The sequence below is a fragment of the Siphateles boraxobius genome, unplaced genomic scaffold (assembly GCF_051911475.1).
Source record: "Siphateles boraxobius isolate OS27281-9 unplaced genomic scaffold, OSU_SipBor_1 50, whole genome shotgun sequence".
Lineage (NCBI taxonomy): Eukaryota > Metazoa > Chordata > Actinopteri > Cypriniformes > Leuciscidae > Siphateles > Siphateles boraxobius.
In genome coordinates, this window is record NW_027509142.1 from 2,905,633 (window position 1) to 2,929,883 (window position 24,251).

A 24,251-nucleotide genomic window follows, 5' to 3' on the forward strand; every position below is an offset into this window, starting at 1 on the left:
GTAAGGTTTTGGATGGTAATGACTCAAGTTTTACTACATCTTTCTAAAGGAACTGGTTATTATTTGGATCAGAATTCTAAAGTGAAGATCATGGGAACACACTAGTAATGACTAAAGTGTTACCAAATCCATCGGAAGGAATTCCTATTAAAAATCTTTAAAAAATCTCAAAAGCTTACAATATTAGGTAGTTGTCATGTTTTTCACTTTAGAATACTGATCCAAATAATTAGTAGTTCCTTTATAAGGATGTAGTAACATTTGAGTTACTAGTGGGTTACCGTTACCTTTTATTATAAATTATGCATTATGCAACCTGTATGTAGTTCTCTGGGAGGTATGGAAAAAAATAGTAGTTACTGATTAGCTAATAATGAACTACCACATTCAACTGAGCGCTATTACTTACTAATTTGTTAATCAGAATGTTAATAGTGTGTTACTCATTTGTATCTGTGTAGTTATTCATTAATGAAGGAACATGGTCTAAAGTGTTATCCACAACATTTCAAGTCAAATATTTTTATTCTGCTTGTTGAGGTTTGTCTCCCTCTTCCATCTTAATTTGTAACTGCTGTATGGACCGCACGTTGCAGTTACACTTTTAGACAAATGAGGGTGCCAAATGTCAAGAAGTAGGATTACATTCCAGACATTAAATATTTAAAATGAGAATGGTCAAGTAAAACATGAGTGAGAAATAATTGGACTCTAGGCACGAAAGCTACATGATACTGAGTCAACCAATTACTATGAATAACTTTAATGAGGTGAGACCAGTTTAGGGTTATTCCTGGGTTGATAAGAACAGATTTATCTGTGTACTGGAGGCTATTTAAAGAAGAGGAGGAGTCCCGAAGGTTCATACTCAGAGGTGGTATAAATTGAACGTCCCAAAAGACATTGCCATTTCAAAGACCGGTAGTCCTGTTGAGTTTCTCCCAAGCATCATGCCAGCCAAACCAGCACCTATAAAGAAGTCAGCCAAGAAGGCTGCTGCAAAAGAGGAGAAGCCGGCAGAGCCTGTACCCGAGACTGTCCCGGCTGAGGTACCCCCTGTGCCCGAGACTGTCCCGGCTGAAGCAGCACCGGTAGAAGCTCCGGCTGGAGAGGCAGTGGCCAGACCTGCCCCTGCTGCAGAGGAACCTGCTCCTGAAGGTACTCAGTGTATAAGTGTGTCTAACCGTAATAATCTCATTTAAAAGACAAATTCTTCTGATTATTTTAGTAACAGGCGTACTGTAAAATTGATACTCATGTTAAGTCATGTTTATAATTGCCTACTGTGTTCATCGACGTCTGTCAGCTGTCTTGCAATGAAAGAATCAATGTATCATCTGTACTTTCGAGGACTCACTCACGCCCCCTACTGAACAACATGCACTACTTCCACTCACATCACTGGGAACCTGATGATGTTCTTCACTAAATGTACTTAATTTGCCATAACATCATAGTTAGCCTACTACAGTTATTGCTGCTAATGTAAAATGATAATATAATGTTATAAAATAAATATCTATCCATTTTGTCGTTATTTATTTGTTTATCGACAGTGGCAGCTAATACAAAAAAGTTTAGAAAAACTAAACTTAGTAAAAATCTGATGTTTTGGTAGAGACAAAGGTTCTAATGATTAAAACGTGTTCCCTTGTTCAACTGTTTTATTAATTTAGGAAAATGGAATTGTCATTCTGAACATTCACAAACTGCTGGAAGATAACTTCTGTCTTGGGTGTTGGCTTTACAATCTCGGAAAACTAAATATTCTAATTATTATGTACATGATGTAGTAATTTCCCTGATATGGTCCCTTATAAACATGTACTATAGCACCTGTCGATCATTGGACTTTGTGTTACAGAAGCATTCTAATTTATGACTACCTATCCACTAACGTTTACCCAATATATTCTAACATTTATTTAACATGTAACGCTAGACTTGACCCCTGCTGCTCAGGGTTAGACTGCTGCCCCTTAAGATGGGACATAGTGTATAGGGTAAAGCTATAACAAAAACACGGCTGATAATTTCTACCCTGTCAAATTTATTTTTGCTTTTGCATTAGAGTACAAATAGCATTTTTTTTTTTAACAAATAGCATGTTTAAATCATGTTTTAAAATTGTAAGTTGCATTAACCCACATCTTAGGGGTCAAAACAGGTTCCCCCCACCTGTTGTTACATCTTCAGTAAACTGGCCTGCTGTGCTGTGTGCAAAAACTACTAATCACCAACCATGTGTGTGGTCAAATCAATATTAACTTGTGATGGAAGAGAGTGTCTCACTACATGCTGATATAGCATGACTTTTCACCTGAATTTTCTTAAACATCCGTTGCTGTGACTGCTTCATGAGGGCAATATATAAGTATATTTGTCTGCTGAATTTTATGTTGCAGAAGAAGGGGCTATTTCTGCAACTGTTGCTCCATGAAGCTAAACGTCTCGGATTACGACTGTAACCCTTGTTCCCCGAGAAGGGAACGAGACACTGCGTCGTCGTCGTGACGACACTATGGGGAACGCACTTAGCGTAACGCATCTGAAGTATGAATGAAATCTGTCCAATCCTGATTGGTGCTGCGTCATGACGTAGTAGATGACGGCACAACCGGAAGATACAAAGGGACGCCGGCACACACACACATTAGCTCCTTTGCGATGAAGCAAGCGCTCTGGCCGTGATAGGTGTGGCGACGAGCCGCAGTGTCTCGTTCCCTTCTCGGGGAACAAGGGTTACAGTCGTAACCCAAGACGTTCCCCTTCGAGGGAACTCACACTGCGTCGTCGTCGTGACGACACTATGGGGAACATAATGCCCACTATGCCACACCGTAATCACACCCACCCTAGTGTGAAGCTGGGAGACCAGGCACACTTTAGGACACGAGCACTCTGGCGCCAGGCGTCACAGGGAGTTGCAGACTGTAGAAACGTATGAAGGTGTGCAGGGTGGCCCACCCGGCCGCCTCGCAGATCTCCTGAAGTGAGACGCCAGAAAGGAGGGCCACCGAGGAGGCCATGCCCCTGGTGGAATGAGCCCTCACGACCATAGGTGAAGGCAAATTGCGCACCTGATAAGCCGCGGCTATAGCCTGGACAATCCAATTGCCGATTGTCTGTTTAGATGCAGGCAGCCTTTTCTTGGGGGAACCAAAGCACACCAACAACTGTTCTGACTTCCTCCACTGAGAAGACTTCTCCAAATAAACCCTCAGGGCTCTGACTGGGCAGAGCAGGTGAAGTCTCCCCACTTCCGCCATCCCATGAGGTGGAGGATGGACGGCCTGAAGAACCACTGACCGTGCCGCACTAGACGGCACCATGGGCACATAGCCCGGTCCAGGATGTAAGATGGCCTTAACACCGTCAGGGGCAAGCTCCAGGCAAGTTGGCGTTATAGCCAAAGCCTGGAGATCCCCCACTCTCCTCAGAGAGGTGATGGCAAGGAGAAAGGCCACCTTGAAGGTCAGGTTCTTTGCCTCAGCCGACTCCAGTGGTTCAAAAGGGGCCTCAGCCAACCCTTCAAGAACCACCGCCAGGTCCCAAGTTGGGACTCTGGAGTGAGCCGCAGGCCTCATCCTCCGAGCCTCACGGAGGAAACGTACAACCATATGGTGCTTTCCCAAAGGCCCAGCACCTGAAGGTGAGTGGAAAGCCGCAATGGCAGCCACATACAACTTAAGTGTGGACGGGGTAAGACCGGCGGAGAAATGATCTTGGAAGAGCTCCAGCACTGAAGCCACTGGGCAGTTAACTGGGTCCACCTCACGCTCTCTACACCAAGTGGAAAACACATTCCACTTCAGGCTGTACAGTCTCTTGGTGGAAGGAGCCCTGGAGCTGAGTAGGTTCTCGACAACACCTGCTGACAGGCCAGCCTCTAGGTACCGAGCCCCGTCAGGGGCCAGACCCAGAGGTTCCACAGCTCTGGCCGGGGGTGAAATATTGTGGCCCCTGCCTGAGACAGCAGATCCCTCCTCAGAGGGACCTGCTATGGGTGGCCGTCTAGCAGTGCTACAATGTCCGAGAACCATATCCGGGCCGGCCAGCGGGGTGCTACTTCCCGGCGGACCCGCTCCAAGACTCCCGGGAGCAGAGCAATCGGGGGAAATGCGTACAGATGCAGCCTCGGCCACGTCTGTGTCATAGAGTCCAGCCCCAGCGGAGCTGGATACCTGAGAGAGGACCACAGTGGCCAGTGGGACGTCTCTTGAAATCTCACGCACATGGCCTCCACCACCTGGGGGTGGAGTCCCCACTCCCCGGGCCTCAGCCCCTGCCTCGACAGAACGTCTGCTCCCTGATTTTGGTCCCCGGGGACATAGATCGCTCTGAGAGACGACAGTTTCCCCTGGGACCACAGAAGGATCTGGTGTGCCAGTCTGCATAGAGGGCGCAACCTCAGACCTCCCTGATGATTCAGATACGCGACTACTGAAGTGTTGTCCGAGCGTATCAGGACACGGTGAAAAAAAAAAGGAGGTCCGGAAAAAACAACAACTCCTCAGAGCCTTTTAGACCGCCAGCATTTCCAGGCAGTTGATGTGCCAGGAAAAATGGCGGGTGTCCCACAGACCTCTCGCAAAGCGGCCGTCCATGACCGCGCCCCAACCAGTGAGGGAGGCATCTGTTGAAACGATTTTCCGGCAACATGATGCTCCCAGCACCGGTCCCTGTGACAGGAACCAAGGTTTCCTCCATATGACAAGGGAACGAAGGCATCTGGGCGTTACCCTGATCATATGGAACGGATTTCCCCTCGGGGAAAACCCCTTGGCTCTCAACCACCATGGAGGGGTCTCATGTGAAGCAGGCCAAAAGGTATAACGGTGCTGCCATGAGCCCCATAAGTCTCTGAAACTGCTTCACAGTGAGGTTGTGGCCTAGCTTCACTCTGGAGACCATTGCCAGTATGGATTCCACGCGCACAGGAGACATCTGTGCCCGCATCGTCGTGGAGTCCCATACAACTCCCAGGAACATAGTCCTCTGGGAGGGCGTCAACACACTCTTTTTTGTGTTGAGTCTCAACCCCAGGCTCTGGATGTGGGCGAGGACAACATCTCGATCGCCAGCTCTCGCGACTGGGCCAATATCAGCCAGTCGTCGATGTAATTGAGCACCCTGACGCCCTCGAGCCTCAGGGGTGCTAGAGCTGCATCCATGCACTTGGTGAAGGTGCGAGGGGAGACTAGGCCGAAGGGAAGAACCCGATATTGGTACGCTTCGCCCCCGAAAGCGAACCTCAGGAACTTCCTGTGACATGTAAGGATGGATATATGGAAGTATGCGTCCTTCAGATCTAACGTGACGAACCAGTCCTCAAACTGGATCTGACTCACGATGGCTGGAATTGTGAGCATCTTGAACCTGAACCTCCTCAGAGAACGATTCAAGTGTCTGAGGTCTATTATTGGACGCAACCCCCCATCCTTCTTGGGAACTATGAAGTACCGGCTGTAGAACCCGGACTCCCTGTCTGGCAGAGGAACACATTCTATGGCCTCCTTGACCAACAGGGATTGAACTTCCTGTTCCATAACCCGAACCTGCTCTGGGCCGACCACAGTCCATCCCACCCCGTTGAACTTTGGGGGAGGGGAGCTGAACTGCAGCCTGTAACCCAGCTCTACAGTATGCAGGGCCCACGTAGATGTATTCGGAATACATGGATACAGACATCGACTTCCTGAGGGCTTCACTGAGGGGAGGCTCTTTCGGTTTCGCTCTCGACACCCTGAAGCGGTGGACCGGCAGGGAATAATCGAAAACCGTTCCCGATGGGCAAACACGAGCACTGCCTGGCCGCAAGCCCTTGCGTTCGCTGCTCATCATTTTAATTCCTCAGAATTAAATGCAGTGATAAACACTGTATAAGTGAAACGGTCTGAATGGTAGGCTGAATTAAAATATCTAACTTAATATAATATTCATTTATAATATTATCAGATAATATTCCATCATTTTAATTTTAACTTCGCAAACGCGAGATTCGAGTCATTCACAATATATTTGGTTTTCATCTCTCTAGAAGCTGGAGCTGACTGTTCATGCCTCGCACACACACAGAATCTTTAATTGCAAAGCAGACCCGCAATCTATGCACTGCCTCGGCAAGCGCGAGATCCGAGCCACTAGATTCTGTATTGCAATGTACGATCTTTAATTTACGTGCTGCCTCGACAACGCGAGATCAAGTCACAGAATCTTTATTGCAGAGTAGACCCGTAATCAACGCGCTGCCTCGGCAAACGCGAGATCCGAGCCACTATAGATTCTGTATTGCAATGCAGACCTCTAATCTACGCGCTGCCTCACCAACGCGAGATCCTAGTCACAGAATCTTTATTGCAAAGTAGACCCGTAATCAACGCGCTGCCTCGGCCAACGCGAGATCCGAGCCACTATAGATTCTATATTGCAATGCAGCTTATTTAGGACAATTCTTGTGGGACAAACAACACCAAATAGGACAGACAGTTTGACACAGAGCGCTTGCTGAAGAGCAAAAAGCTAATGTGTGTGTGTGCCGGCGTCCCTTTGTATCTTCCGGTTGTGCCGTCATCTACTACGTCATGACGCAGCACCAATCAGGATTGGACAGATTTCATTCATACTTCAGATGCGTTACGCTAAGGCCGTTCCCCATAGTGTCGTCACGACGATGACGCAGTGCGAGTTCCCTCGAAGGGGAACTACCATTACTAAAAAGGACTGTTTATTCAAAAGGGTATCTAGCGATCTCTCCTGAGTAACACTGCTCTAATGATTTGCTATTAGGCCCTGCTGATGAAGCTGCTCCCTCCACTAATGCTCCAGCTGAGGGTAAATAATTGTGCTTTTATTACCATTTTTAATTGTCCGATTTCAGTTTGGATCCAGACACTGTAATTTGACGTACACCCTTCAGAAAATGACAATTTATAAGGCTACAGTTCATTATCAGTCTCATTCAGTCTCAAATGTTTTGTGTTATGATTTTATCGACATGGGAAGTAAAATCCATGATGCATTTGAATAAATAATATTCCGAATAATCCTGCATATTTGATCATCAGCTGCTCCTGCTGAAGCTGCACCTTTAGAAGAGCCCCCTAAACCACCAACACCACCTCCTCCAGCAGGTAATCCATCCATCCATCCATCAATACAACTAATTTATCCATTCACCAAATCCATCCATCCACCCAATCCATCCATCAATACTCCTAATCCCTCCATTCACCTAATCCATTAATCCATCAATCCACCTAACCCATCCATCACCCAGTTCATCCATCAATTAATCAATCAACCAATCAGTCCACCCATCCATCATCCACCAAATCCATCCATCCATCATCTACTCAATCCATCCATCCATCCATCCATCCATGTATCAAATCAACCTCATCTATCCACCCAATCCATCCCACCCATCTAACCATATATCCAATGGACACCATCCATCCATCCATCTATGTATCCATATATCCAATGGACCCCATCTATCCATCCATCTGTCTATCCATATATCCAGTGGACCCCATCCATCCATCTATCTATCCATATATCCAATGGACCCCATCCATCCATCCACCCAATCCATCCATCCATCCACCCAATCCATCCATCCGTCTATCCAATGGACCCCATCCATCCACCCAACCAATCAATCCATTCATCCACATATGCTATCAACCCCATCCATCCAGCTAATCAATCAATCCAATCCATCTGCCCATTTATACATCCAAACCATCCTCCCAATTCATCAATCCAATCCATCCATCCTTCCGTCCATTCAATCAGTTAATCTTCCAAATTCATCCATCCACCCATTTATCTATCAAATCCATCCACCTAATCCATCCATCCATATATATAAAAGTTAATATGTTTTTTTTTACTGTGAATTGATGGTTTTTATGTCTCTAATGAATGTGCAGTGCCCGCCAGTGCCCCTCAGAAGCTCAGCGTGGATGATGTCAATGATACCTCAGTCACTCTTAAGTGGAGATCCCCGGAGAACATTGGCTCTGGACTGGATGGATACATTGTAGAATACTGCAAGGAAGGATGTGTGTATATCCTCTCAGTATTGCTGATAAGCTCTTTAGATTAGAGATAGTGTTTCAATCATCATGCCTTCATCTAGAAATTGAACCATGTAGAACTATCAGATGTCACAAGAAAAGTGAGTTCTATGACAGTCTGCTATAGCACCTGTCTTTAAAATGTCACCACAGACTGATTTATAGCTCGCCCCTGTAAGTCTCCCTATTAGGAAGGGATAGTTTCAACCAACTGTCACCGTATCTGCACATCCCACATTTAGATTTGTGGATCTATACTGACATCACTGCTAGTGTGTTTGGAAATTCATACTTGTTCTTTAACTGGGTAGTTGACGCATAACATCAATATTTTAGGGTTTTCAATTTTTGTTTATGAATGTGTAATCATCATTTTGGGAATGTAATTTAATATTTAATCACCTTCTTGCCTTCACAAGTTGATTTTACATGGTCCTGTGGTGCGACCAATTCTTAAATTTATTTTAAATTAATTAAAATGCTAAAACTTTTATGATTGTACTTTTAAAAACTATTGTTTTAGTTGTACATAGAACATCATGCAAACTTTCCAAAAGTTTTTCATGTCAAACTGCTGTTAAATCTACCCTAATTTTATATTAAGCTAAAGTATTTAATAAATTATACTAATGTTTTTTTGTAGAATTTTACGAAGTTATATATCATCTATCCATGTTTACACTCTACAGCTTCTGAATGGGTGGCTGCCAATACTGAACTCACAACGTCCAACCGGTTTGTCATCAGCGGCCTGACAACCGGAGACCTACTTAACATTCGTGTCGTGGCCATGAATGCCGGAGGCCGTAGCGAGCCCGTCGTCCTGCCACAGCCCATCCCTGTCCGTGAGATTATGGGTGAGTGTCTATGCATGGCTGAAAAGACCCACATGTGTAGGGGACAGATGAAAGTGACGAATCATCTCTGGTTACTTCACAGAGTCTGATTACTTCAAACACTAATTACTTCATAGTGATATACTGTTTCAGTGTGTTCTCTGAGCCCTGGCTCATGTGGCTTACTGCCGAAGCTCAGATGACAGTATGTGTTTCCCAACAGTGAAAAAGCTGGTGTAAGTGCACTGCCTCAGCTTTTAGCTACCTCTCTTGCCCTCAATGTATTCAACAGCTGTGGGTATATAAATCCCATTGGCTTGCGCTGACAAGAGCTTTCATTAGCATTTAAATTACAAACATAAAGACCTAGGGCTGTCAGAGCAATCTGAGCTAAACACATACTGTAGATTATCCTCCTAAATGGAGTGTAGTACTTGCATAATGGTGCATATTTATAAGAATTTTTATCTAACTAAAGGATTGTATGAACTGCTTTCATTGCTGGTGCAGGGTTTCTATTCAGGGCCTGGTTCTTAGCCCTTGCACTTGACCACTTTCATTGGTGGAGCTTGACCTTGAATCATTGGGCCAGATTTACTAACAGCCTGCGTCAGGATTTACTAAAGACTCACTGTCAGTGTTGCCAAGTCTGTGGTTTTCCCGTGAAATTGGGCAATTTTTAAGTTGTTGCTGTGTGTTGATTTTTTATTTTTTTTCCTGCTGGTTGATTTCCATCCCCCGGAACGTACAATTTTGGCGCTCCAACACCCCAAACCTTCAAATTCCGTAGTGAACACTGCATTTGAATATTTTGGGGCTATTTTTTGATTGGCCATTGGGCTAGTGTGGTTGCACAGACCCTGCACACAGTAAGAATTGTTTTTAATATTGGACAGATTTTTTATTTTATTTGTTACTTTTATTTATGAAATGTGGAATTTCTCAGAAAATTTGATTAGAATTAGATTACAAGGCCTGGGGTCGAGGGTGGCAGTAAGAGTTTTACAAATCTGGCTTTCCAGGTTGACATGGCCAGCTAGTGGCTCTTGTGTTTTGGCTTAATTCTGTGTGTTTTGAACCGTTATTTGTTTTGTAAAGTACATCGCTGTAATGCTGTAATGCTAGGTAATGCTGTAATGCATTTTATCCAAGCAATCAAATACCCACGTAAGATTCTGAAATCAACTCATGTTGTTAATAGGGATGCATCGAATCCAGGATTCGGATTCGGACGAATATTGGGCTTTTTGACGGGGGTTCGGTTTCTGCCGAACCTTCACATTTTTTTCCACCGAACCGAACCCTAGGCTTGCACTATGCGTGCTACGCTGGTCGACGTCACAAAGTCGTTGATTACGGGAAGATGTTTACGTAGGTTCGAGTGCAGTAGAGCTGAGAATTAGAAAATGGAACTCGTGAGCAGGAAAAGTGTTGTTTGGCAGTACTTTCAGTTAAAAGAAGGCGATTCAAGTCGAGCTATATGTTCTATTTGCAATGGTGATTTGTCTCGGGGTGGCAAGGACTTTAATTCATTAATGTTTAATTCATTAATGTGTTTACTGTGTTAATGGACTGAGGATGGGAGTAGGATTCGGTATTCAGTTTCGGATTCGGCAGAATCTTAACCAGTGGATTAGGTATTCGGCCGAACCCCAAAAATTTGGATGTGGTGCATCCCTAGTTGTTAATAGGTCAAACAATCCTGACCAAAAAGAGATATGGAGGCATGTTGGCTTGGAGAACCAAACGGGAACGATCTGTTCATCCATTTGGGTTTAGCAGGTGAATGTTGTGGTGTGTGGCAGCCATTCAAGACATCACACAGGATTACGTATCCGAACACGGGCTGCAAAAAGGGATCGAAGAAGCAGGATTAGTTTTTTCACTCGTACAAGCACAGGCATTTGAGAAATTAGGTCAAGTAATGTAAAGTAAGCCAGAGATGAGCTGAATGTGAACCTTCAAAGCCAACTGTGCCGTCCCAAAGTGCCACCCAAATCAAGCATTATGTCAGCATGTCAGCTCAGCAATGTGTGTTGCTCCACAGGATTCAATTGTTTCCTGTAATAATGTTTGAACTTTGGAGTCCTGGGAAGTAAAGATTAGAGGTCTGGTGGGATAGATTTGGGAGGCTGTACCCTGGTAACAGATGTGCTCAGAGAGTACAGCTAATAGAGATTTTGATCAGAGAGGTCAAAGGTCCTGGGTGACATATGGTTGTCAAGAGCAGTAGTTCCCAAACTGGGGTATGTGAAGTGACAGAGTGGATACCTGAACAAAATGATTTGCTGTTCATTTAATTCTACCCCACCTTAAAATAACATTAAAACTGAGCATGTAATGAACAGGCGAAAAGCAGGTGAAAACAGAAAATATGTAGTGCCGTAAAAGGTCGAATATATGACGTCCAATCAAATCACCTCATCTTTTGTGGTCAAAACTGACTGCATCCACATGAGCAGCATGCTTGATAGGTTGTGTGTAGAGTACATTAGCGCTGTTTTCCACAATGTAGGTTTGTAAAAGTGGGGTTTTAACATTCACTAGCATGAAGAACAAATATAGACAGAGACTATGCATAGAGATCGATTTAAGACTCAAACTCCTTGACAAGCGTGAGTTCTTGTTTTTAACGCTGATATTTATACGAGCAAGAATGCATTTTTCCCGAATATTCCCACAATTGCAAATGTGACATTGATTTTATACAACAGTTTAACAAACAAAAAGGTAAAATTAGGTGATGTACATTTTAAACACCGTATTGTCAGTATTGTTTGCTCTAGCAAGCAAGCAAGCAACTTTATTTATATAGCACATTTTCAAACAACAGACGTTGCCCCAAAGTGCTTTACAAAAATGATAACATTAAAATCGTACAACAAAACAAAACATAACTTATTCAAAAGCTAAAGAAAATAAATATGTTTTTAAATAAGACTTAAAAGTGGCAATTGATGGAGCTGACCTCACGTGGAATGGTAAACTATTCCAAAGTTTGGGACCTACCACAGAAAAAGCACAATCTCCTTATGATTTTAAATGACAACGAGGGACCTTTAAAAGCCTTTGATCGGAGGACCTAAGAACTCTAGAAGGAGAGTAGGGAATAGTAAGATCACTGATGTACTGGGGGGCAAGGCCTGATAGGGCCTTGTAGACAAACAAGAGGACTTTAAAATCAATCCTGAATTTAACCAGAAGCCAATGTAAGGATTGCAGTACAGCAGTAATATGGTCTCTCTTTCTCACCCCCGTTAAAAGCATTGCCGCTGCATTTTGCACTAACTGTAGGCGGACTAGCATAGTCTAGGGGAGACCAATATATAAATACTTGCAATAGTCAATCTTTGATGAAATAAAAGAGTGAACCACAATTTCCAAATCCTTAAATAAAAAATGCTTTACTTTAGCAATTGATCTCATGTTAAAAAAGCTACCTTTAACAACAGCACCAATCTGTCTATTAAAATTTAGTGATGAGTCCATGGTCACCACTAAACTCTTTACATGATCTTCAATCTTTAGGGACAAGGAACCTAAACGATCAGGAAAGGTAGGTGAGATGGGAGAGCCTACCATCAAAACCTCAGTTCCCTTACGAAGGGAACTCAACGATGCGTCCATCGACGCCATGGGAACGCCCCCAGCGTGACTGCGTCTGAAGCATCTATGTCAACTAGTCCAATGGAAAGAATGAGCGTCACGGGCGGGTGACGTCATGACCAGGATATGATAAAAGCACATCCGGTGCAAACCGGCATTAGCTTCTGTTGCCTCAGCAAGCGATCTGTGTCAAACTGTCTGTTATATTTACTGTTGTCTGTCTGATATATATATTTAAGGAAACTAAACAATTGCACAAACTCTGTGTTCTCCCTGCTCGCGCTATTTAACGAGTAGGGACACACACGAGCTTTGTGTGATGGGTTTGGGAGTAGAGCATGCGGTATCAGCCTCCGAGGGGGCTGATCGCCAACATTGTGAGAAGCTTTCGCTTCGCATGCTCCGCTCCCGCCTGTCACTTTTCGAGGAAAGTGGCCGGGCTCGCAATTCTCAGGGTGACAGGTCCTGCGTCTGCCGAGGCAGCGCGGAGAATGCATTCCTGTGGATCGCGAATAGGATCTCTTTACGGGGTTGGAGACGGGTCCGCGGATCTTATCTCCTCCCTTTCCACGAGGGATCCAGTGCTCTCTCGCCGGTCTCGGAAGCCCGCGCTGCGGTCTCTTCCGCCCGGGGAGAGAGAGAAATCAATGCTTCAGTGCTCTACCTCCGAGGAGGTAGATGTGCTGGGCATTGAAAGTGACACAATCATGGGGGAAGTGAATTTGCCATCTCTTTCCCCAGCGTATGAGAAATATATATAGCCTATATATATATATATATATATATGATAGTTTATATATTATATATAAAATAAAGTGAATATATATAAAAAATATATATAAAAATAATAAGCTGGTGGAAGTGTTTACTAAGGCTGTAGATAAATTAAATATTTATGGCCAGCAGAAATAAGGGGGCACTCGTCCTAAAAATAAAATAGATTAAACGAGTTTCCTTCCCTCTGTTTTTCCACCTCCATCACGGGGCCTTCCATTTTTCCCGATCTGCACAGCGAGCTGTCTAGATCATGGAAAAAGCCTTACTCCTCTTGTCTTTTAGCCCCCACATTCATGTATATTCAGATATTTGGGGGTTAAGAGGGTATGGCTATGGGGCAATACCCCGGGTAGAACAGACGCTTGCGAGCTATCTGTCTCCCGGTTCAGTATTGTACCTGAAGGCGTCGGCTTCTCTCACTAAACCATTAAAGAAAACTATTTTTTAATCTAGTGGGAAAAGCATATATGGCAGTGGGTCTAGCATGGGCCTGCTTGCACACCATAGCAGTGCTACAAGCATATCAGGCTGACCTGCTGCGGTATTTGGACAGAAGTGAGGGAGTTTGGCCCGATGGGGTTTGAGAACTCCGTCGGGCCACAGATTTATCTCTCAGGGATGGCAGCCCTTGTGGTCACTGAGAGACACCTCTGGCTCAATTTGATGGGAATCATAGAGAAAGATACAAGATAATCTCTCCCTCGCTATGTCCAACCCCCTGGGGCTGCTGGGCGTGAGCAGCTCCAGCCGTCTAGTTTCTCATACACAACACAGCAGCCAAAGCCTTCAAAGCAGAAACCGGATCCGAGGACCGTTCTTCACGCTGAGAAGGCTGCGGCTCAAAAGAAAAAAAGGTCCTGATGTTCACGCATCAGGCCTGTGAGGACAGCCCCGACCGAAGTGGAGCGGTGTACACCTCATTTTACGGTGCCCGTTCCATTTCGGGGTCCTCACGAGACCGTTCTGCCAACCCTGCCACCCTCGGTGCTTCAGGGCGCAGCGGTCTCCAGCGAGTCGCTGATGCTATGCTGCGGCACAGCATCGGTTTCGCGCCCTCTGAGGGGGGCCTTAGAGCGGCCAGTTCAGGTAGTTCCTGCCATTATGTTTCAGGCTCCGGAATTGGCTGTCTCGATAACACCAGAGACCAGCCTCGAGAGGCTGGTTCCCTTAGTAAATTTTCTGGCAGCGTGGAAGCTTCTGCCGAATATTTCTCATTGGGTCCAGCACATTGTAGAGAAAGGATACAGAATCCAGTTTGGTTCTCGTCCTCCTCGTTACAACGGGGTGCTGCCCACAGTGGTGCATCCCGAGCAGGCTCTGGTAATGGAGCAAGAGGTAAAGGCCCTGTTAGCAAAGGAAGCTATAGAGCAGGTGTACTCACCCGACATTGCGTCGGGTCTTTACAGTCGTTATCTCATTGTTCCAAAAAAGGATGGAGAGCTGCGTCACATACTAGATCTTCGTCTGTTGGAGTGTTTGGTGCTGGAACTCAATTCCAAAATGCTGACACTCAAACAGATCGTGACTCAAATCAGATCCGAGGACTGGTTTGTCACGATAGATCTAAAAGACGCATACTTCCATATCTCCATCCTCCCTCAGCACAGGAGGTTCCTGAGGTTTTCTTTGGGGCAAAGAACACCAGTATCAGGCACTTCCTTTCGGTCTAGCTCTATCACCCCGCACATTCACGAAGCGTGTAGACGCAGCTCTGGCCCCGCCAGGCTGCAGTGCATATGCATTCTGAATTGCATAGATGACTGGCTGATTCTAGCGGAATCAGAACAGTTAGCGGTTCGGCACCGAGGTGTCGTTCTCGCTCCTATGCAGATGTTGGGGTTGAGGCTCAATGCCAAGAAGAGTGTGCTTTCTCCAGTACAGAGAACCACTTTCCTTGGTGTGGTATGGGATTCAGTGACGATGCGGGCCACTCTGTCGCCCGTTCGTGTAGCTGCTATCCTAACAGCCACAAAAGAGCTGAGGCTAGGCCAGTCACGCACTGTAAAACAGTTAGAGAGACTGTTGGGTCTTGTGACAGCAGCGTTCAACGGGATAACTTTTGGCCTGCTGTACATGAGACCTTTACAGTGGTGGCTCAGGACCAGAGGGTTCTCCCCGAGGGGAAACCCACTTCGTATGATCAAGATCACGCGGCGGTGTCTCCGCACCTTGGTTATATGGAGGAAACACTGGTTCTTAACCCAGGGTCCGGTGTTGGGAGCTCTTTGCCATCGAGTTGTGATCTCGACAGATGCTTCCCTCACCGGCTGGGGAGCGGTATTGGAAGGCCGCTCAGCTCAGGGCTTGTGGAGGAGTCATCATCTCTCTTGGCACATGAATTGCCTAGAGATGATGGTCGTCTTCAATGCGTTGAGACATCTCCTCCCAGACCTGAGGGGCCATCATGTGTTGTTCTGGAACAGTGACTGTTAGGCCTCAGGGCAGCAGCGTCCAATGTGATACCCTTTGACCTGCTGTACGTGAGACCTTTACAGAGGTGGCTCAGGACCAGAGGGTTCTCCCTGAGGGGAAACCCACTCCTTACGATCAAGATCACGCGGCAGTATCCCCGCGCCTTGGTTATATGGAGGAAACTCTGGTTCTTGACCCACAGACAACACGTTGGTGGCCTCTTATTTTGGTCCCTCAAGAAATTACGCTGTCTGAGGGCAGTGTATATTCCGGGGGGGGCCAGAATATTGGAGCAGACACCCTGTCGAGGCAGGGGCTGAGGCCAGGGGACTCCACCCCGAGGCGGTGGAGCAAATATGGGAGTTTTACGGCCAGGCAGAAGTGGATTTGTTCTCGTCTCAGCATACGACGCACTGTCCACTCTGGTTATCCCTCACTCAACCAGTCCCCTCGGGGCTGGATGCTATGGTGCAGACGTGGCCGAGGCTACGTCTGTACGCATTTCCCTCCGTTGCTCTGCTCCCAGGAGTTCTGGAGTGAATCCGCCAGGATGGAATAAGCCTATTTAGTAGCACCACCCTGGCCGAGCTGAATTTGGTTTGCGGACCTAATTTTTCTCCTCGACGGACCTCCCTTGGAGGTCCCGATCAGGAGAGACCTTCTGTCTCAGGCAGGGGATGCAATATTGCACCCCCGGCAGGGGATTTGGGAACTGTGGGTTTGGCCTCTGAGGGGGCCCAACTCATAGAGAGTGGTCTCTCAACCGAGGTTGTTTAGACCATTCTAAGCTCCAGAGCTCCCGCTACGAGGAAACTATATTCACTATTTCGAGAGTTTTTCACTTCTTGGTGTTACCAGCGTCAGTGGGATCCGGTTAACTGTTCAGTAAACACAGTATTCGAGTTTCTGCAAGAACGCTTTGTATCAGGTCTATGTCCTTCCACGCTTAAGGTATAATATGTGTGGCGGCCATTGCGGCTTTCCACGCCCTGGTGGGTAGAACATTTTTGGGTCGAGACCCCCTGATCACTCGTTTCCTTCGTGGCACTTTGAGGCTGAGGCATGCAACTTGCACTAAGGTGCTGGCTTGGGACCTTGCAATAGTTCTAGAAGGCCTATCTGGGGCTCCCTTCGAGCCCTTAGATTTGGTCTCAGAGAAGTTCCTTTCTTTTAAGACTATTTTCTGCTAGCTATTTCGTCCCTATAAGAGTCAGACCTTCAGGCCCTTTCGGTCCCCACCTGCCTTGAGTGCACCGGGATGGCCAAGGCAATCTTACCCGAAACATGGATATGTTCCAAAGGTGCCTACCATTATTCCGAGGCCTATTGTGCTGCAGGTTTCTGTCCTCCCCCATTTTTCGGACCAGGAAAAGCTGAACCTCTTGTGCCAGTGCGAGCACTGGACACTTATGTTCATCGGACTTCTCTGTCGAGAAAATCCAACCTATTGAGCATATAGATAGTCGAGACTATTCTTCTTGCTTGTGAGTCTTCTGGCCAACCATTTGGTGGTCAGGGCTCATTCCACTAGGAGTATGGCTTCTAAGCGTATTATCTGGAGTTCTCTCCAAGACGTTTGTGATGCGGCGGGCTGGTCCTCACCGCTCACATTCATGAGGTTTTACAGCTTGGACCTGGATGCTGCCCCAGGATCCCAGGTGCTGGGTGCAGTGTGACAACAGGCTGACACTCAGGCATTTGAAAGTCTGGCGCTTTGGGTATTCTCGTTCCCATGGCGTCGATGGACGCATCGTTGAGTTCCCTTCGTAAGGGAACGTCTCAGGTTACTATTGTAACCATAGTTCCCTGAGAACAGGGAACGAGACGATGCGTCACCCTGCCATACTTCCTGCATCCCTGTGATCGGCTTGCTTCGGCAATTTTCGAAGCTAATGCCGGTTTGCACCGGATGTGCTTTTATCATATCCTGGTCATGACGTCACCCGCCCGTGACGCTCATTCTTTCCATTGGACTAGTTGACATAGATGCTTCAGATGCAGTCACGCTGGGGGCGTTCCCATGGCGTCGATGGACGCATCGTCTCGTTCCCTGTTCTCAGGGAACTATGGTTACAATAGTAACCTGAGACGTTTTACTCTCATTTAATTGGAGAAAGTTGCTAGAACGCCAAAGTTTTATGTTGCTGTAACATTCCTGTGCTTTGTCCAGCGAACAGGTTTTATCTAAGCTCACAGGAAAGTAAAACTGGAGATCGTCGGCATAACCGTGGTATGAAATACTATACTTCTGAAAAATAGTGCTAAGAGGAAGCATATACAGAAAGAACAGCAATGTTCCCAAAATCGACCCCTGAGGAACACCACAAACTAAAGCGGCCAATGTAGAAGAAAAGTCTCCCAGATTCATAGCAACTGTCCTCTCTTTTAAATATGAGGCAAACCACTGAAGGGCTGTACCCTGGACACCAACCCAACACTCCAGACGGTTGAGAAGAACCTCTTGGTCAATCGTATTGAAGGCAGTGCTTAGATCTAATAAAACTAGAACAACATGTGATCCTGAGTCCAACGATAATAATATATCATTAGTGACTTTAAGCAATGCAGACTCTGTGCTGTGCAGGTCCTAAAGCCCGACTGTAATGTGTCTAAAATATCAAAAGTATTCAAAAATGAATATAGCTGTGAGTAGACCACTTTCTCTAAAACCTTGGAAATAAAAGGCAGTTAAGAAATTGGTCTATAGTTGTTATATACTGCATGATCTGAATTAGGTTTTTTTAACAAGGGATGAATAATTGCATGTTTGAAACTCTTAGGTACTACTCCACTCATCAAGGAGCTGTTAATTATAGCTGTTAGGCTACAACTCACAGTAGGAAAAACATCTTTTAAAAGATGAGTATGGAGAACATCCAGTCTGCAGCTACCTCCAATCATTTTTGAGACAATATCTGCCAGCTGTTCTGATGAAACCAGTTCAAAGTTAGTGAAAGTGTTAGACAGCGCAGGTTTAATTGATGAACGGAAATGTGAAGGTACAATTGCACTTCTGATCTTCTCAATTTTTTGAGCAAAAAATAATAAAAACTCATCACAGGTCTCTTGTGTGGCATCTCTCATAACATTCCTTGAGAGGTTTAAAATAGAATCAATTGTGTCAAACAGTACTTTTGGCTTATTTGCATTATCTGAAATTACTTTAGAGAAAAAAATAATTTTTTCCTCCTTTACTACCTACTGATCGTTAGCCAGGGAGTCTTTTAACATCTCAGACGAAATCTGAAGTTTATCTCTCTTCCACTTCCGTTCAGCTTTTCTGCACTATTGTCTAAGAGAGCGAGTAACATTGTTTAGCCAAGGTTGAGAGGTTCCCTTGTGTTTCTTTAATTTAAGAGGGGCAACACAATCTAAGGAAAAAGTACATGACTTAGTAAAAGCCTCAACCAGCACTTCAGTGTCCTCTCCGAAGACTTTTTCTGTAACTTTGTCAGTTGAAGAATTGATGGACCTAGCATAATGTAAAGGCTGAGAAGAGATTGGATGGATATAAGAACAAAAGGCATCGAATACCACTGAATAATGGTCGGAAATACCTACATCTGAAACCACCAAATTTGATACAGAAATACCAAGTGATAACACAAAATCCAGTGTATGACCTTTCTTATGAGTAGAACTAGTAACATGTTGTGTTAAACTAAAAGACTCAATAAGAGAAAGAAATTCTTTAACCAATGGCTTTGATGGGCAGCATAAATGAACATTAAAATCCCCAAGGACCAAAAGTTTATCACAGCGAGACAGCAAACCTGAGAGAAAATCAGAAAAATGCTGCATGAAATGTTATTCAGCTTATAGGTCTTTACCAAAGCACAGAAAAAAGAATCCAGAGTATCAATCTTTAGTAACTGTACCTCTAAGCTCGAATAGGTTTCTGTGGATTGCAATCTACATTTAAAAGTGTCTCGGAAAACAGTAGCAACACCACCTCCTCGTCCTGCCGTCCGGGTGGAGTTCAAAAAGTCACAGCCTGGTGGTGTCAACTCACACAGAGCCATCTGATCTCCAGGATTCAACCAAGTCTCAGTAATAAACAAAAAGTCCAGCGAACGTGATGTTAAAAAGTAATTCAAAATAAAAGCCTTGTTTGATATAGAACGTGCATTTAAGAGACCCATTTTTATGGAGGTGATTTCTGTCTTTTTCAACGGGACACTGGCAGTATATTTTAACACGCTAAGATTGTTGACATTAACACCCCGTTTTACGTCATTTAGGCCATTCGGGTGATGGCGCTGAGAAGACCAGATGACTGGAATGTGACTGTCAGAGGAAGCCGTCTGAAAACTGCTAAAACAGCGATGAGATTCACGATGCACATACTGTGGTCGACGCGTAATTCCCAGGGCAGCATACTGATTATAAACTCTGGCTGGCAAGCGGAGCGAAGAATTTTAACGTAGTAAATCGGATGATGAATAATATAAAACCATATCGAAGACAACACAAAAGTCTGAGTATGCAGGCATATGATCCAATTGAAATTGGCGATGATCAGCAGGGAGTGTCAAACAAACCAAGACAAATAGCAGGGATAACATTATCAGTTTCCGCTTACGATTCAGAGTTAGAAAAGTAGACGTTCAATCCTACCGTAGATGAACAAAAGACAGGAATCAGGCGGTATCACCCTGTAGCGCGTCCTTCATCGCAGATTTTGACGAGACCAGCAGAAAAAAACAATTGTATAGTTCCCAAACCATGAACGAACAGAAGACAGGATTCAAGTGATTTCAGCCTGCATGTTACGCGTCCTTTGCAGATTTTAACGAGAACAGCAGAACAAACAGTAGCGTAGTTTCCAAACCCGTGAGGACAGTCCCTTTTTTAATACTCCTTTTAAGTCCATTAAATGGTTTAAAATTTCACAGGAAAAAAGACGACCGGAGAGCAGCTGCAGATACACACGTACGCCAGCGTTCCCTCGGACCGGAAGGGTCCTGACAAACTCAATCAGGAACTTAGTGATAAATGACATCCAAATGTGACATTGATCTTATACAACAGTTTAACAAACAAAACGGTAATATTAGGTGATGTACATTTTAAACACCGTATTGTCAGTATTGTTTGCTCTATTTTACAATGCAATAAGAAACATCAGAACATTTACACGCAACACAGCAGTGTTTCGTTTGTGAACGAATCTGTGGCTATGAGGAAATTGTGAGAGTCAATGATTCAATGACCCATTCATAAATACACTTGGGGTGCTTCTCATTTCTTATTTGTGCATCCACGTTTACTTTTCTCGCTTCCTTTCCTCGCGTCTCAGCTCCACCCCCTTTGGACGCAAGGGAAGGACTCAAGGAAATAATATGAGGACCAAGGAATCGAAAGGAAGCTTATTTGTATATTGGAATATTCTTGATCCCTCAAGCGTAACTTCACAGTGTCATCAGCTGTGCTCAAGGGATCTGGCCTTATGTTGTTGAAGTTTGGTTATTTATGAAATTCATAATAAATAATAATAAAGCAAGTAATAATAAAGCAATATGCCCTGTTGAAATATGTGATAAGTGATATGTATGATTTATTAAACCTGCAAAGGAAAAGCATACATTTAAATTATTGTGACTTTATATGTGAGTCAGGTTGCTTGACAAGAAAGACTTCTGCATAGGATACACCTGTGCATCCTCACTCGTCGCTCCTCTGGAAGCTTCCTCCCCTCCTTGTTCCTTGCCTCCTCGCGGTGCAATTAGATAATTGAGATTTCCTTCAAGATGGCTAACTTTGATCAGTTTCTGGCTAATGGGCTGGAGGACGGAGGAGCGAGGAAACGAGGACGCATCAATTTGAGTATTGAGAAGCACCCATTGAGGCATTCATTCATTCATTCATTCATTCAGTAAAGTAATTCAGTAAAGGCAAGGGTGTTTCTCAATACTCAGGTTGATGCTTCCTCATTTCCTCTGTCCTCCTCTGTCCTCCAGCCCGCGACCCGGAAATCGATCGTACTCAGCCATCTTAAAGGACATCTCAACTCTCTAATTGCCCTGGGAGGAGACGAGGAACGAGGAGTGAGAAAGCTTCCTGAAGAGCCATGAGCGAGGATAAACTAAGACACAAGAAAATGAGGTGAGGAAAGGGATGCAAAAATAAGACATGAGAAGCACCTTATGACTCACTTATTAGGACAGTGACTTACCACCACCTACTGGTGGTTTTAGTTTAATATGTCAAAGTATCACTTCATTAATTGCATTCAAGCTTCCTCTGAGCAGCATTAAACAGTGTGTAAATACATCTAGATGCAGTTTGTCCTTTAATAGTGTTAGAAAAACCCTGCCTTTATAAAGTTAAAAAATGCACCTAAAATCAATTTAAGGGCCAAATATTGTCCCTTAATGGAAAAGGTGTTACTGCAGTCTGTGGAAGAGAGGGATGTTGGGTTTGGGAACCACTGGTATAGAGGGAGAAAGTCAAAACTTTCACAGACATCCTTGTTTCAATAATAAATTTAGTTTACATTTTCTTTTTTTGTTTGTTTTGAACATCATCCCTTCACATTAACGAAATGTAGTGTAGAAACAGAGCAACTGGTAATGAGGATTAGACTGCCTTTAATATGAAGGCTGTTGACCTGCAGACGGTCTGGCATTCCTCATAGATCTATTTCTGGATACATTCCAGTGACCTAAGACACGGTGCCATGCGTTCTCTCCAATAGACAGTGTAGTAAGAATAAACCTGTTGAAATGAAGTTAATCATTAACCCATTTAAATAATTGTGTAAGCATTACATATGTTTTATAACATACTGTATTTATCTATTGCTATTTTTAAATTCGGGAAAGTCAGTTTGTGTAATTTAACACTTGATGCATTTCAAAATTAGACCAATTTTATTTTATTTTATTAAATATATTTTAAATTTATAAATTTAAATAAATGTATTTTATTTTACTGAAAATGCAAGCCAACAAAAACAGCTCATATAAGACAGTTTTAATCTAAATATGATCCCAAAAGTCCCGCAATGAATAATAGATACATCTAAAAAAATGTTGTTGTTTTTTCAGATCGACCCAAGATCCGCATGCCCCGTGCCCTGAGGTCAAGACACGTCAAGCATGTTGGCGAACAGATCAATCTTGTTATCCCATTCTGTGTAAGTTCAGAGTTTTATATGTAAATACATCAAACAGAGCCATGCTTATTATATGCTGTGTTCGATAATTCTTCGTTTTGTAGGGCAAACCTAAACCTGTGATATCTTGGACCAAGGATGGCCAGCCTTTGGATACGAAGAAGATAAATATACGCAACAGCGACAAGGATAGCATCCTGTTTATCCGCAAGGCTGAGCGAGACGACTCTGGCAGCTATGAGATGACCGTGAAGATCGACAGCTTCGAGGACAAGGCTACCCTCATAATTCAGATTGTCGGTGAGACATGCTATGATCTAGAGCTCTTCTTGTACCTTGGCTATTTCTGTCCCCCTTGCATTTTCATTCTTAGTCCATTCCTTGACACCTCTGTTTACTGAGTAAGACCTCACAGTGTAAAATGATCCATACTAAGGAGGCTAAATCATTTTTAATGGTTGTGTGTAGATCTGCCTGGTCCTCCTGCATCTGTCAAGCTAGTTGACTCTTGGGGCTTCAATGCAGCTTTGGAATGGACCGCTCCCAAAGACAACGGCAACACTGAGATCACTGGATACACCATTCAGAAGGCTGACAAGAAAACTGGAGTAAGTAACTCATTATTGGCAGATTAATAAAGCAAGTAACGCAAGAACAATGTGCCAGCACATCGTCCATCAGTTCCGTTCTCAGAAAATTAACTACAGTACTTCCCTATTTATCTAAGGAACAATGTTATTTGGGGTGAGAAAAACTGCATTTTAATAAACTGTTATCTAACATAAAATTAATTTTGCCAGCCGGCAGCCAGGTGCGTATCGAGGACCCGATTACGCCTTCTCACGCACCCCCTGTCGGCCTGTGTATGTGTTGCATGGCACACTCAGACCCCACTTCGGGCTGCCCCCGGGCCTTCTGAGTCGGGTCCCTTTCATCTACTTCGCTGCCCCACCCCGTGTACGTCTGTGGGGCCTCTGGTCCCCCTGGCCCGGTTCGTGGAACCCTGGAGAGTGCTTCCTAACTGGTCCAGCTGACTACGCGGCACCATCAGACTCGGCTATATTATTCAGTTCGGCCGGCGTCCGCCCAAGTTCAGCGGTGTTCGTTACACTTCGGTGTTGAGTGAAAATGCCCCTGTCATGAGTGCAGAGATTGCAGTCCTACTAGCAAAGGACACAACAGAGCCGGTCCCTCTAGCCAATATGAAAACCGGCTTCTACAGCCCGTTCTTCATTGCTAACGCAGAAACGCATTTTCGAATGCATCCGTCCCCGAGATTGGTTTGCAGCAATCAACCTGAAGGACGGGTACTTTCATGTCTCCATCCTCCTGCGACACAGTCCATTCCTGCGCTTTGCGTTGGAGGGTCGAGCATATCAGTACAAAGTCCTATCCTTCGGGCTGCCCCTGTCGCCCCTC

At 44.7% G+C, this 24,251-nt stretch overlaps 1 protein-coding gene across 4 annotated transcripts in view; it reads left to right on the top strand.

The window, feature by feature from the left end:
- The first annotated feature begins 695 nt into the window (after nt 1–695).
- mybpha (myosin binding protein Ha) overlaps nt 696–24,251 on the top strand; it is a 37,469-nt gene continuing 13,913 nt past the window's right edge. Inside the window, exons 1-8 of one of the 4 annotated variants that reach the window (XM_077204743.1) lie at nt 696–1,158; nt 6,790–6,834; nt 7,068–7,133; nt 7,938–8,069; nt 8,774–8,941; nt 22,765–22,853; nt 22,937–23,132; nt 23,301–23,440. In XM_077204743.1, the coding sequence (XP_077060858.1) occupies nt 951–1,158; nt 6,790–6,834; nt 7,068–7,133; nt 7,938–8,069; nt 8,774–8,941; nt 22,765–22,853; nt 22,937–23,132; nt 23,301–23,440 (1,044 nt within the window). In that variant the 5' untranslated portion in view covers nt 696–950. The remainder of the gene's footprint in view (nt 1,159–6,789; nt 6,835–7,067; nt 7,134–7,937; nt 8,070–8,773; nt 8,942–22,764; nt 22,854–22,936; nt 23,133–23,300; nt 23,441–24,251) is intronic. The other 3 variants (XM_077204746.1, XM_077204745.1, XM_077204744.1) reach the window with 3 other exon arrangements.